At 35.6% G+C, this 13,595-nt stretch overlaps 1 protein-coding gene across 1 annotated transcript in view; it reads left to right on the top strand.

Annotated features, from left to right (window-relative positions):
- LOC306878460 (RNA-binding motif, single-stranded-interacting protein 3-like) overlaps positions 1-13,595 on the top strand; it is a 136,784-nt gene that overhangs the window by 91,571 nt on the left and 31,618 nt on the right. Inside the window, exon 6 of the mRNA XM_079430844.1 lies at positions 1,245-1,324. Coding sequence (XP_079286970.1) covers positions 1,245-1,324 — 80 coding nt within the window. The remainder of the gene's footprint in view (positions 1-1,244; positions 1,325-13,595) is intronic.

Here is a 13,595-nt window from a genome sequence, read left to right as displayed (position 1 = left end):
GAGCGTTTGTTCTGGAGGGCACCTATAAAAACTTCCCTTAGTTTCTTTCTTTTCTTGCTTTTCTCCCCCTCTCTCGTGTGGCGCGTGTGGGGTGGGTTGGCTGGTTTTCAGGGTCACTGGCTGTGTAAGAGATCCAAGCAGAGGCTGTGTGTGTGTGTGTGTGTGTGTGTACAAGTGTGCCAGCCAGGCAATTAGCCGTTCAGCCATGATTGGGTGAGCAGAGCTGAATGGGGCCGCACAAAGGAGAGGAGCCACTCCAGAGAGCACAGACTAAATCAAGACTCCCAGCAGCCCGAAAACAAACATATAACACCCCTGCCGCTTTTTATTTTCCCTCTTACGCTCTCTCTTCCCCTCTCCTCTCATTCTCTAAATTAACATATAAGGATGTTTCTTCAATTACAGGAACTTTAATGTCCCAGAGGTTAAAACTAATAGATTTCAACTTATTTTTGGTATATGAAGAACACATTCGAACTGGGAACTTTTTGTCATGCCTTCATCATTTATTTTGGCTCCTTTTAAAATTAGATTTATGTATCAATTTATTCAGTTTTAATTGCTTTACCCTTGAACCTAGACACAGATTTGCAATCATAATAGAAAAAAAAAAATCCTATAGAAAATTATGAATCATTGATTTAAAATAATATAGAATTTTATATAGTTTAAAACATAAACATAGTGAAATAAGCTTAAATAATATTTATTTATTTATTTAAAGAGATGTGTCAGTGAAGAGCAGGTTTATATGAAATATGTGGATTTGATTGTTGATTGTTGTTATTTTGCATAATTTCTAATAATGTTGTCGCTGTGCATTTTTCACTTTATTCAAATTTATTATGCATAAAATGCTAGCTATGAGATTAGCCTCCTAAAGGAGTCAATTATTTCATTTCAACGGCATAATGTTATCAAACCAAATTAAAACACATTATTTTAAATATGGTGGAAATTGCATTTGTTGAGGCTGTGATGAATTTATATCCACTGTTGGACATTGTTGTAAACCAATTAAACTAGTGAATGTATAAAAAGTGTGTTTTAATAGAGTTCATTTTCGGCAAGTCCACAGGGACAAAAATATTTGAAGAAATAGCTGAAGAAACAGCCATAAAGTGACGTTTTAAAAAGCTAAATGTGTTCAGTTTGCAATGTGTTTTCACTGCAGTCATGACCGATTGCTTTAATTCTGATTGCCTCATGCTGTGTGTTTCTCTTCGCTTCTCTTTCTGTCACAGAATGGAGTCCACCGAGAAATGTGACGTGGTAATTCAACATTTCAACGGAAAGTTCCTCAAAACCCCACCAGGAGTACCAGGCAAGTGTCAACAACACAGTGTGTTCTAACAATATTGCGTCCTAACCAGGTGCAAAGCGATAAAGTGACAATCAACTTGACATTTTGTTGTCTATTTTCACAGCTCTGTCCACGGTAAAATCTCATTGCTATGAAGGCCCTCTCCGTATAGCTGTATATTAAAGGAATAGTTCAGCCAAAAATGACAGTTCTGTCGTCCCTTACTCACTCTCGTGTTGTTCCAAAGCCATATGTTTTTGTGAGTAAATGATGACAGAAATCTCTTTTTTTATCAACTGTCCTTTTAAATATTAAATATGCTCTTGATTTGCTGATTTTGACATCAATATTACACCTTTATTGCTCACTATGTCAAGGTTTATATATATACGAAACCCCTAAGCTCAGTGTGATCCAAAGCTCTCGTGTGAGGAAGCACACGTCCCCCACTTTGAGTCGCTCTGCTCATCAGCTTCATATGACAGGATCTGATTTATAGGTTGATTAAGGTTTAATTTAAGCCTGGTGTGCCTGAGGAAAACAGTTCCCAGAGGGCAGCAGAATGTGCTGCATATACTAGAGACAAACATTTATACTGAAGAACATTTACATGCATTTAGAACGCATTTAACTTACATTACGTGATGTATTTCAGAGCGAAAAGGAATATTAGTGAGATATGATGTAGGATGGGACTTAATTTTATCAATATGTATTAAATTGGATTGGAAGACGCGGGTTGTGATATTATTGGTTGGCATTATTTTTTGGCCTTGTTCCAAAATTATTTCAAAGGCCAAATGTGTTATTAGATTTTGCTGATAGATTTTTCTTTAAAGGAAAATTGTGATTATAATCTTAAATGAGGGCATTTGTGGCATTTTGCTGATTACAACAGAAATCAAGTTCCACTTGTCTCTCCTTATCTTAAAAAAAGTAAAAATTTAAGTTACAATATACACTGCTGTTCAAAACTTTGGGATCAGTAGATTTTTAATGTTTTTAATCTTTTTTAATGCTTAGCAAGGCTGTATTTATTTGATTAAAAAAATACAGAAAAAAATGTAATTTTGTGAAATATTATTGCAGTTTCTATTATTGGTTTCCTATTTTAATATGCTTTAAAATAAAATTTATTTTTGTGATGCTGTGCTGAATTTTCAGCAACCATTACTTCAGTGTCACATGATCCTTCAGAAATCATTCTTATATGCTGATTTATTATCAGTGTTGAATCTGTTGTGCTGCTTAATATTTTTTTGGAACCTGTGATATACTTTTTACTTTTGATTCTTTGATGAATACAAAATTGAAAAAGAACAGCATTTATTCAAAATAGAAGTCTTTTCTGACAATATAAGTGTTTACTGTCACTTTTTTATCCATTTAACACATCCTTGTGGAATAAAAGTAATTTCTTTAGAAAAAATTACATAAAATTACTGACCCCAAACTTTTGAATAGTAGTGTATATTGTAACACAAATTTTATATTTTGAATAAACACTGTTGTTTTTACCTTTTTATTTATCAAAGAATCCTGAAAAAAAGTATCACAGGTCCCCAAAAAAATATTAAGGAGCACAACTATTTCAAACATTGATTATAAATCAAATCAGCATATTAGAATTATTTCTGAAGGATCATATTACACTGAAGACTGGAGTAATGATGCTGAGAATTCAGCTTCACATGAATAAATTATATTTTAAAGTATATTAAAATAGAAAACTGTTATTTTAAATTGTAATAATATTTCAGAAAAACTTTAAAAAACAACAAAAATCTTACTGATCCCAAACTTCTGAATGGCTGGGTAAGTGATATAATATACAATATAACAATATAAGTATAGCCACAAGACATAAACCATATGAATGTTTACATGATTTTAAGATGAAGAATTTGTTTACCAACCATTTCAATCCAATCCAACTTTGTTTCCATGAAAACATAATGTCATAAACAATAAAACAAATGTAAAAATGAATTAATATAAGTGCTTTTATAAAACTAAAACCTTCGCATTTCTGCTTTATATCCCCAAAAATTTGTCCATTCACTTCCACCGTAAGTGCCTGTAAAGACTGTAATTCCATTTTTGCTTATTTTAAAGAAAATGGTGGGAAATAATTCAAAATTACTTCCCATTGTCATCAGCATTATGCTGATTGAGTTTAACTTGTATTGAACTCACAACATTCCTTTAAAGGATTAGTTCACTTTTAAAAAAAACTTTTGCTGATAATTTACTCACCCCCATGTCATCCAAGATGTCCATGTCTTTCTTTCTTCAGTCGAAAAGAAATTAAGGTTTTGATGAAAACATTTCTCCATATAATGGACTTCATTGGGACCCAAATGCGTTCGTGACGTCACATAATACGCAATGACGTTGAAAAGGTCACGGTTGAGGTAGGCGGAAGTACCGAGTCAGTAGGCTTTTTAATATTAAAACACCCAGGATACGCACACGAAATGGGCATTTTAAACGATAAACTGACACAAAGACATTTGAATATGTGTATATGGTCCTCCTTCCGCACATTTGTAAACACTGACTCGGTACTTCCGCCTAAGTCAACGTAATACGTCACGTAATACGCAATTACGTGACGTCACGAACGCGCATCACAGAACAGAGCAAGGCGAGCATTTGTGCTTATAAAACTTAAACTGTTTTATTTATTTTTGAAATGATCGATCGTTTCGCTAGATAAGACCCTTATTCATCGTCTGGTATCGTTTAAAGCCCTTTGAAGCTGCACTGAAACTGTCATTTGGACCTTGAACCGTTTGCGTCCCAATGAAGTCCATTATATGGAGAAATGTTTTCATCAAAAACCTTAATTTCTTTTCGACTGAAGAAAGAAAGACATGGACATCTTGGATAACATGGGGGTGAGTAAAGTATCAGCAAAAGTTTTTTTAAAAGTGAACTAATCCTTTAAAGTAACAAACACTCAGCAGTCATGCTTTAAAAAGACCAGAGACATTTATTAAGGAAGTAAATTCTGTTGCCTGTAACAACGACAGACGCACATCCAAATGTGTAAACAGTTTTATTTAATGGTGTAGTTTTGCAAAGCTCAGGGTATTTTCCTCAGTAATGTGCTTGGTGTTCATTCCCCTGCTGTTGCAGAGCTTTTCACTAGCAACAGAAACCGAGCTGCAGAGGTTAGGGGTGCATGAGAGATAGAGAATATGCGATTCCTGTTGGATGCAATAGGTGTGTGTGTGTGTGTGTGTGTGTGTGTGTGTCTGTTTTCTGTTTGAGAGAGGCATAGGAAGAGGGCTTGGGGGGTGCAAAAGCAACTGACAAGACAGAGAGAGAGAATAGGAAGAGAGAGATTGGAGAGGGCAACCTGCAACTCTGGCAGTTGCTGTGTGATTTGTGGGGTGTAGCGTGCGGCTCGGTGTCAGACCCAAAGACAGAGGGATGATGGATGACTTCATCTATACCTCTCTCTCTCTCTCTTTTAAAGTCTCACTCTCTCTTTTCTCGGTACTAACAGACTCCTGGCCAACTCAGTTTTATTGTTACCTTCACACTGTGTCTTAACCCGGTGCGACATGATAAAGCGACAAGTGGTAAAAAATGTCTTCCATGTAAATCTGAGTTGTTGCTACTAACCAGCTGCGACTGCGACAAGCAATGAGCATTTTTTTCAGTGACTTGGTTTCTATTTCTGAAGCGTTTTCCTGGCCTCATCCACACTGAAATCTCACTGGTCTAAATAAAATATAGAATAATGTATGTTATATTAATATAGACTACCGTTTAAAAGTTTGGGGTTTTTTAATGCTTTTGAAAAAAGTATTTTCTGCATTTATTTGATCAAAAGAGTAATATTGTGAAATATTATTACAATTAAGGATAACTGTTTTCTATTTGAATATATTTTTAAATGTAAATCATTTTTGTGATGCAAAGCTGAATTGTCAGCAGTTTTTTAGTGTCACATAATTTCCTTCAGAAATCATTCTAATATTCTGATTTAGTGCTTATTATTATCAATTTTTAAAAAACAGATGTGCTGCTTACTATTTTTGTGTACATTTTCAGGATTCTTAGAAAGTTCAAAAGAGCAGCATTTATTTGAAATCGAAATATTTTGTAATATCACTTTTCTGGTCACGTAATTTCATTGAATTTGATTGAATAAAAATATTTATTTCTTTCAAAAAGGAATGGAAAAAATCTTACCGAACCTAAACTTTTAAATGATAGTGTATTTTACATGTCAGACATGGCATTTTTGCTGTAAGTATGGATAAACAAATTACAGATTGATGCTTGAGGAAACAGTTTATTCAAAAATGAAAATACAGTCATTGCTTACTAATAAAACTCATATGACTTACTTTCTTCCTTGAAACACAAAAGAAGAAATTCAGAGGACTGTACTCAATAAACTGAGTTGAAGTCAAGAATGAGTCAGACAATCAATCAATGCTTCAAAAAGATTCTACTCAAAAGAATGACTCAATCACAAATTACATTGTATATTGCTATTTTATATATTACTAACACACCAAGGAGAGTAAAGACTTAAAGGGATAGTTTTGTCATCATGTCATTCCAAATCTGATCCTATGCTGAACATAAAAGAAGATATTTTGAAGAATGCTGGTAATCAAACAGTTGATGGTACCCATTGACTTCCATAGTATTTCCTTCCCTACTATGCAAGTCAATAGGGACCAACAACTGTTTGGCTATTCAAAATTCTTCAAATTATATTGTTTTGTGTTCAACACAAAAAGAAACGTATACAGGTTTGGAACGACATGAGGGTGAGTAAATGATGACAAAATTTTCCTTGCTTTATATAGTGGTCCCCATCCACTATATAGAAAAAACAGTGTGAACATTCTTTAAACCTTCTCTTTTTGTGTTCCATGAAAGGCATATAAGTTTGGGGCAACACAAATGAAAGTAAATTGACTGAAATTTCATTTTTGGGTTACATATACCTTTAAAAAGCCATTTTGAAAAAGAAAAAGCTTCTTCTGAGAAATGAAAGGCAGGCAGAGAGTGAGAATGAGGTGATATTGCGCTTTCTAAAGTCAGGAATATTGCTACAGTCTTAGCCAGCCGTCTGATAATGCATTCAGCCTTGAAAAGGAGCCATGCATGTATTGATATCCAGGTTTAAAGCTCAAAAATAGCGCCTCATCGATTTTCTCTCCCTCCCCTCCTCTATTCCATCTTTCTATCTCTCTCTCTCTGTACTTACTATGTAGTAAGTGGATCATACGAGCCTGTGGAATAACTGTGTTTTGCACAAGTGGGTCCTCTCGAAACTTGCTGTGCACTGAAGATTCTCTCAAACAGGTGTAGCGTTATTAAATCATCAGATATAAAAGGGATCAAATCTGCTGTATGCTTTTATAGAATAGTGTTACGCACCTGCATCGCACCTATTTTTCTTTTTACACAGATTGATAGTTGAAATTTCTATGCACGTATGTTATTCGATAGCAAAAAGAAAGAAAAGAACCTCCTTGTTTGTCTCTTAAAGGGACAGTTCACCCTAAAATAAAAGCTCTTTCATCATTTACTCACCCTTATGTTGTTCCATACCCGTATATCTTTCATGAAGCGCTTGCTATCACTTGCTCTGTTGTTCTCCTCTTGCCTCCATCTGCTGTAGATGTGTGTTTGCTCGTGTGTTGTCCTGATCCAGCTTACTCAGGCTTTTCTAACAGGCCACGACGGGGCCATCAGGCCTGCATGCTCTCATAATTACAAAGGCTCTTAGGCAACTTGCTGATGCTGGGGTAGATAATGATGACGACCGTGTAATACCGTGACCCCTCCATCACGCACAATCTCTCTGTCATGGGACGTCCAGTGTTCCTTCCATTCTGCTGATCTTTTCTACATGCCCAGCTCAAGCCTGTGGGCTTTGTTAGATCTTGGAGTGCGTTCCAGGCAATTTGGCCGGCATCCTGATCTCGACCTTAATCCGTTTCTTTTTTTCTCCCTCCCTTCTTCTCTCTGTCTCACCCTATTCATGAGCAAAGTGGCCTGAGGGAAGTCTTAATGGTGTGGGTTTGGGAATCGAGGCATAACACTACACACACACATATGCATTCATTCTGGAACATTTTAGCTGATGGTAATTGAAGGTAAAGAGAAGAAGGTTTAGATATAGGCGCATATTTCTTATTTACTGTGACACAAGAAAGAAGCACTACTCTACACAAAACTGAAAAATAACTAATTGAAAGGGGAATGGGTATATGTGGCAAGGGGTCAAGGTCTGGTTGGTTAGTTTGACCCTGTGAGCCCCTGCTGGTAGATGCAGTAACTACACAATCTTGCTCCAAAAAGCTGTTTCTTTTTCTTTTTTTTCAGTTGATGGCTGTACAAAAGCAGCTGTTTATTGTGATAATATAAATATAGAAGCAACTTATATGTCAGTAAAATTTCAGTGTAGTATAGTAAATTTTTCACCAGTTCTATATTTGTTTCAAAAGGCTTTTGAAAGCATGAAATGGTCTTACTTTTTTCCTGTCTGCTTTTTATTATTATTTATTTAAATAAAAAATACATTTACATTTATTCATTTAGCAGATGCTTTTATGCAAAGTGACAGGACTTTTGCCCTGTAGTTAAAATTGAATAAAATGTTATTTTGTTGTAATATTATTATTATTATAATTATTATTAAATATTTTTTGTATTTTGGTTTTTAATTAATTCCCTATTTTTTTTATTTTAATTTATTTTAGATTTAATTTTTTTATTCAGCCATGCCAAAAAAGTACTTACGACTAGAGTCGTGTGTATGTTTTCCCACAGACTGATTAGTAAAGTGACTTGTTAAATTACTGTATGTGTGTGTGTGTGTGTGTGTGTCTGTGTGTTAACTGAGACTGAGAGAAAAGTGGGCCTGTACTGAAGTACTTTTGAGAGATATAGTACTTACACCCCACTGTCTGTGCTGATGGAAGGGGAGGTTAAATTATAGGGCCTGTCAGTGTGAGGCCAGGCTGATGTGTGTATTCATGTGTGTGTGTGTGTGTGTGTGCGACATTGGGGTGACCCATCAAATTTGGTTCCACTTGACTCGTTAATGCATGTGAGACTGGGAAATCAAGCTGCCACGGAGCAATACACTCTCTGAGGGTTTGTTTGCTTGCAGAGTTGAATGGGGCATGTGCAGAGGCCAGAAATCACTAAGGGACAGACCTAGTTAAAAATCTGGAAATAAATAAATAAACATTTTTCATTTTTTATTTATTTATATATTTCATTTTTATTGTATTTAATTTTTATTTATTTTTTATTTTTATTTTCAAGATGGTGGAACAATATATTGTGGAACCATATTGTTCCACAGTTTGAACATATCCTTAATCTGTTACGAAGCGCTCTGTCTGTTTACATACTACACCATCGAAATGAAATGTAAGCTGTCACTCCCCCTTTCAAGATGAATCTGCCTGTAATCTGATGATATGGTGTGACGTTATTTTTGGACTGTTTTGGGTTCAGTTCTTGCTGTGTTTGTGTTCCAGTGGTGAGGTCATACTGGAGGGGTCTCAGGTAAGGGTTTGGCGGGACGGTGCTGAGGCGTGGAGGGATCTGGAACATTCTGATGTATTAATGAGCGCTGAGCTGGCTTCTGACTGACGTCTTATGTTTGGATAGTTTGTGCTTCAGACAAGGCTCTCACACGCTATGTGTGGGAGAGAGAGAGGGAGAAATTCTATAAAGGACGTGCTAATGAAGCTGTTTATTTTCCCTGGACTTACTGGTGAACATAATAGGTGCTGGCGCATATCGTTCTCTCACATTCTCTGTGTGCCTCTTTCTCTCTGTCTCCTTTCTTTCTTCTCTTTTACTGGATGTGTCTGTCTCAATCTCTATATATAGTGCCACTTGCAAAGGCATGCATTGCTATTATTTTGCTCATTCTTTGTGTTGGATAATTCTTAAAATATGGTGACAATCTCAATCAAAAAATGATCTTTTCAATAAAGGCTAATAATTAAGGATTTTAATAAAATATTATTTCATTAATCCTTTATTTAATTTTATAATAAAAACGTGTTATGTAGCTTTTTATTTTAATTTTTAAAATTATTGAATTATGTACAGTATACTTAAAAAATACAATACAATTCAAATGTTTGAATATTTTTTTTTAATGTTTATGAAAGAAATCTATTAAGCTCACCAAAACTGCATTTATTTGATCCAATAAATAAATAAATGAATAGTAGTATATTGTAATATTGTGAAAAAATTAAATGAACTGTTTTCTGTTTGCATATATGTTCAAATATAATTTATTCCTGTGATGGCAAAGCTGAATTTTCAGCATCATTACTCCAGTCTTCAGTGTCACAAGATCCTTCATTCTAATATGCTGATTTGCCGCTCAAGAAACATTTCTTATTATAATCAATGTTGTAGTTTTTTGGGGTTTTTTTGCGGAAACCATGATTCTTTGATGAATAGAAAGTTCAAAAAGAACAGCATTAATTTGAAAAAGACATAATTTTAACAGTAGTGTAATTTAGTTTAAATGTACAGAACAATGTTGTGCCAAACCATTTAGGGATCATTTGAATTATGTCTTTATGTATGTGGTTTCTTGAATATTTAATTACATCAAGAAATATTTGTCACCATATTTTAAGATAATTTTGACGGTAAAATTGGTGGGAAAAATCTCATTACTTACACCCTAGTAACTGCATAGCAAAACCCAATCTACACTGGTGGTGAATTCTGTACAAGCAAGCAGCACTCATATTTTCTACTAAAACTGTAAATGTGGCATTTCCTGTCTCTCACATTTTCCCAAAAACTCCCTGCATTTGTCCACGTCAATTTTAAAAACTGCTCCATTTCCAGTTCTCTGCTCTTCACTTCCACAAAACTCACTCAGCCTTTTCTTTCCTTTTCCCATAACCTTTGAATAAGCATGAACCTGTCTATTTTTCTCTGCAGGGACGCGACAAGCGACTGCTCCAGAGGTAGTCGAGGACCCATTGTGATAGGATCTCAGTGTAATGTAAACGCAATCCAGCCATCGTGTCTGCATTCGCAAGTCGACATCACGCAATACGCCGCCCCCTCTCTCGCGAACTGTCAGAAAAAAGATGGAGAACACCTGTGTGGAGCACTAATGAGACTCGTACACTTATCTTTGAGTTGTAAAATGTCCCGTGACATAAAATGCTTTTCAAAAGAAAACCCACCGCTTCAGGGTGACTTTGCACAGGGCCATTCTCTGCAGATTTATTTAAATATTGCGCGGGAAAGACAGATCCGATCGGTTATCCAGATAGAGAAGTCAGCTGATGTTACCAAGTGTGAACATGCCGTGTTCTGATTGACTAATGATCCGATCTGCTTGTTCGGATCGCGGTGATTGCATAATGCCAAGTTTAAACGCAGCTTTAGTGTACAAAAGGTGTTTAGATTCAGCTGTAGTCTTTAGAGGGAAAGGCAGTGGTTAATGTGGTGGAGGGCAGTGTGAAAACTCCACTATCTGCGTTGAGGCCTGCTCTGCAGAGCTGAACACTAAGTCAGATGGATGGCTTTTAAAACGCTCGTAAACATGCAAACATGACGCCCGTAACCTCGGATACCGGAAATGCTACAGGCTCTCATGATTCCTCCAGTGCCCCATCATGTCAGCATGTGCATTTAAATCTTTGTAATGTTTTTGAGAAAGACGAAAGAACACTGGGTCCTAAACTTGAGCTGACATAGTAAATAATTCCCATTTCTTTATATATATTTGAGCTGCACAATTAAAGGAGTAAAAAATTATGATTATGGCTGCAGTGATTTAATATTCAGTGAGCTATGTGCTGAACTGCAGGTTTCATGATACTGTGTAAACTTGCATTGACAGCTTTATTGATCATAGCAAGATGGGAGCATTCTATTATTGACGCTTTGCTTGCTTTCGGTGTATAATTTATTCAGAATCTGATAACAGTTTTTTTTTATTCTGCTTAGAGGGCCAGGGAGAAGATGACTCTTTAGGCACTCTCTGGATTTATTGATGTGTAAAACAGCAAAACATTCACTCAAAAACGTGAATATTTCGCCTACATATAAAATCAGACATATGCTTCCAATATAAATTAAGTTTTTAAATTTAATCTTTTCAATCATAAAAATTACTCCTCGTTACATTATCAAAATCTTTTTTTTTTCATAATTTTTTCATATTTTGTCTTTATGACAATTACATTGTCAGCATATAAATAAAGCAAATAAATGCACATGATCAGTGTCACAAATTTTCTTGTTTGATTAGTGACCTAGAAATAGTGCAAAATCTTAAATTATTCATATTAATTTTGCACTCGTAAAACACGTTTATGCTCTGTTTGGCCCAGTTTTGCTCTTTGACCCACAACTCACAATCATTCATGGTTATGTGACTGACATTAGATCCATATGGAAAATGATTCTGGTTCTCTCTCACACACAGACACATGCACACGTGTGCACCTGGTAACCGGGTCTCCAAGCGCAGGTGTGGTAAAGGGATCAGGTGTTTTGGAAAACAGCTTGAATATGTGTTAGCGGTTGAGGTGTGAAAATAATATCTTCAGTGGAGCTGCTATAAAGGTCTTGGCTTGTTGCTTATGGCTTAACAGAGTGAAAATTATTCATATTTTTACACTTACTTTTGCATTTTCATGCCTTCATCCATTGCATATGAATTACGTGAAAAATATGCACATATGTGTAGTCAGAAAAAAGGAATGTTCTTGGTTAATACAAGTTAGACGCTGACTAAATAAACAATTGACTTTCATCACGATACCAAGTGACAGTAGAATTAGCATCAGATTACCTGCATTTGGCTTCCATGCGTTCAGTTTGGATGAAGCTTTTGAGCGTGATATCAACATGTGAACAGCTTGACCATCAGTCAAAGAGCCGTGTGCCAATGCGAACACCAAATCGGATGCCCAGTTCTTAACAAATCAATAAATGTGGAGCTAATATTATCAGTAAAATAAGGTGACATGCCCAGCGGGTCTTCAAACTGCGGCAAGTGCACGAAACCTCTGTCATTTCACACCAGCGCTATCTGGAGAATTCCCCAAACCAAATTTTCTAAACCGCATTATATTTTGATTTATTCGTGCTTTGTTCATCCTCGACGGTGTCGTGATTGATTTAGCACTGTTCTGACACAAACAAAGCCGGGCCCAGATAATCGCGTTTACACAAGATAGAATTCTAATGAGGGGGAGAAATGATCTTTCAGTGAAATCTATCTGATCTGGGGCATTCTCTAATAGCTCTGTCTGCCTCTGACCCGAGAGAGGACAGCAGTCAGACCCACGGTGGGCTAGTGATTTCAGCGGAGAGCCCATTAGGAAGCAATATTGCATGTATTTTTTTCCTTCTTCTTCTTTATCAAGCATTCATTAGGGCTGCTGGGATGAGTCATGCATATCCAAATCAGACAGATTTGATTTCATACGCACACACACAGGCAGAAACGCAAGCAAATGCTTTTCAATTACCTGAAATGAGGGAAACATTTTCCTGCATTTTTAACCAGCAAACACGGGGGAGTGGGTTATCTGCGTGCGCTGTCTGTATGTATCATACGATAAATTACTGCTACATAAGCATCTTTTTTCACCTAAGTTCTGTGTACCACCTGCTTTCCACGAGTGCTAATAGTTCATTGCGGCAGGCAAATAGTGCTGACTTTTGTGAATAAATCTATTACGAGCCTAATTTTACAGCGCGTCTGAAGTCTAAAAAACCCCTGAGACGTTTGCAAAACACTTTTACATGCACATGAGACACTTCCGCGTGAGCACAGAAAAACTAGATCTAAATAAACCCGAAATGGTTCGCTTCACAGGAAAATGTTCGCTTTTAGTTTTTTTCCCCCTTAAATTAATAAAAAGTGTCAATGAGACATTTGTAATGTTACAAAAGATTTCTGTTACTAATAAATGCTGTTCTTTTGAACTGTCTATTCGTCAAAGGTTTTGGATAAAAAACTGTTTCAACAAAAAATATTATGCTGCACAAATGTTTTCAACGTTGATGATAATGTTTCTTCAGCACCAAATCAGAATATTAGAATGCTTTCTGAAGGATCATAAAAGACTCAAAAACATATTATATTAAAATAAAATATTACAAACTCCAAATTCATAAAAACAAAAATTAAATAATATATAATATATAATTATTTTATTATCTAACTAAATTATGAAATGATTACTTTCAAACAAGTTTATTTCCAGTAGCTGTCCATTGAGATATAATTCTCATA

Source organism: Barbus barbus (assembly GCF_936440315.1).
Source record: "Barbus barbus genome assembly, chromosome: 12".
NCBI lineage: Eukaryota > Metazoa > Chordata > Actinopteri > Cypriniformes > Cyprinidae > Barbus > Barbus barbus.
This window is presented reverse-complemented; position numbering and strand designations above follow the sequence as displayed.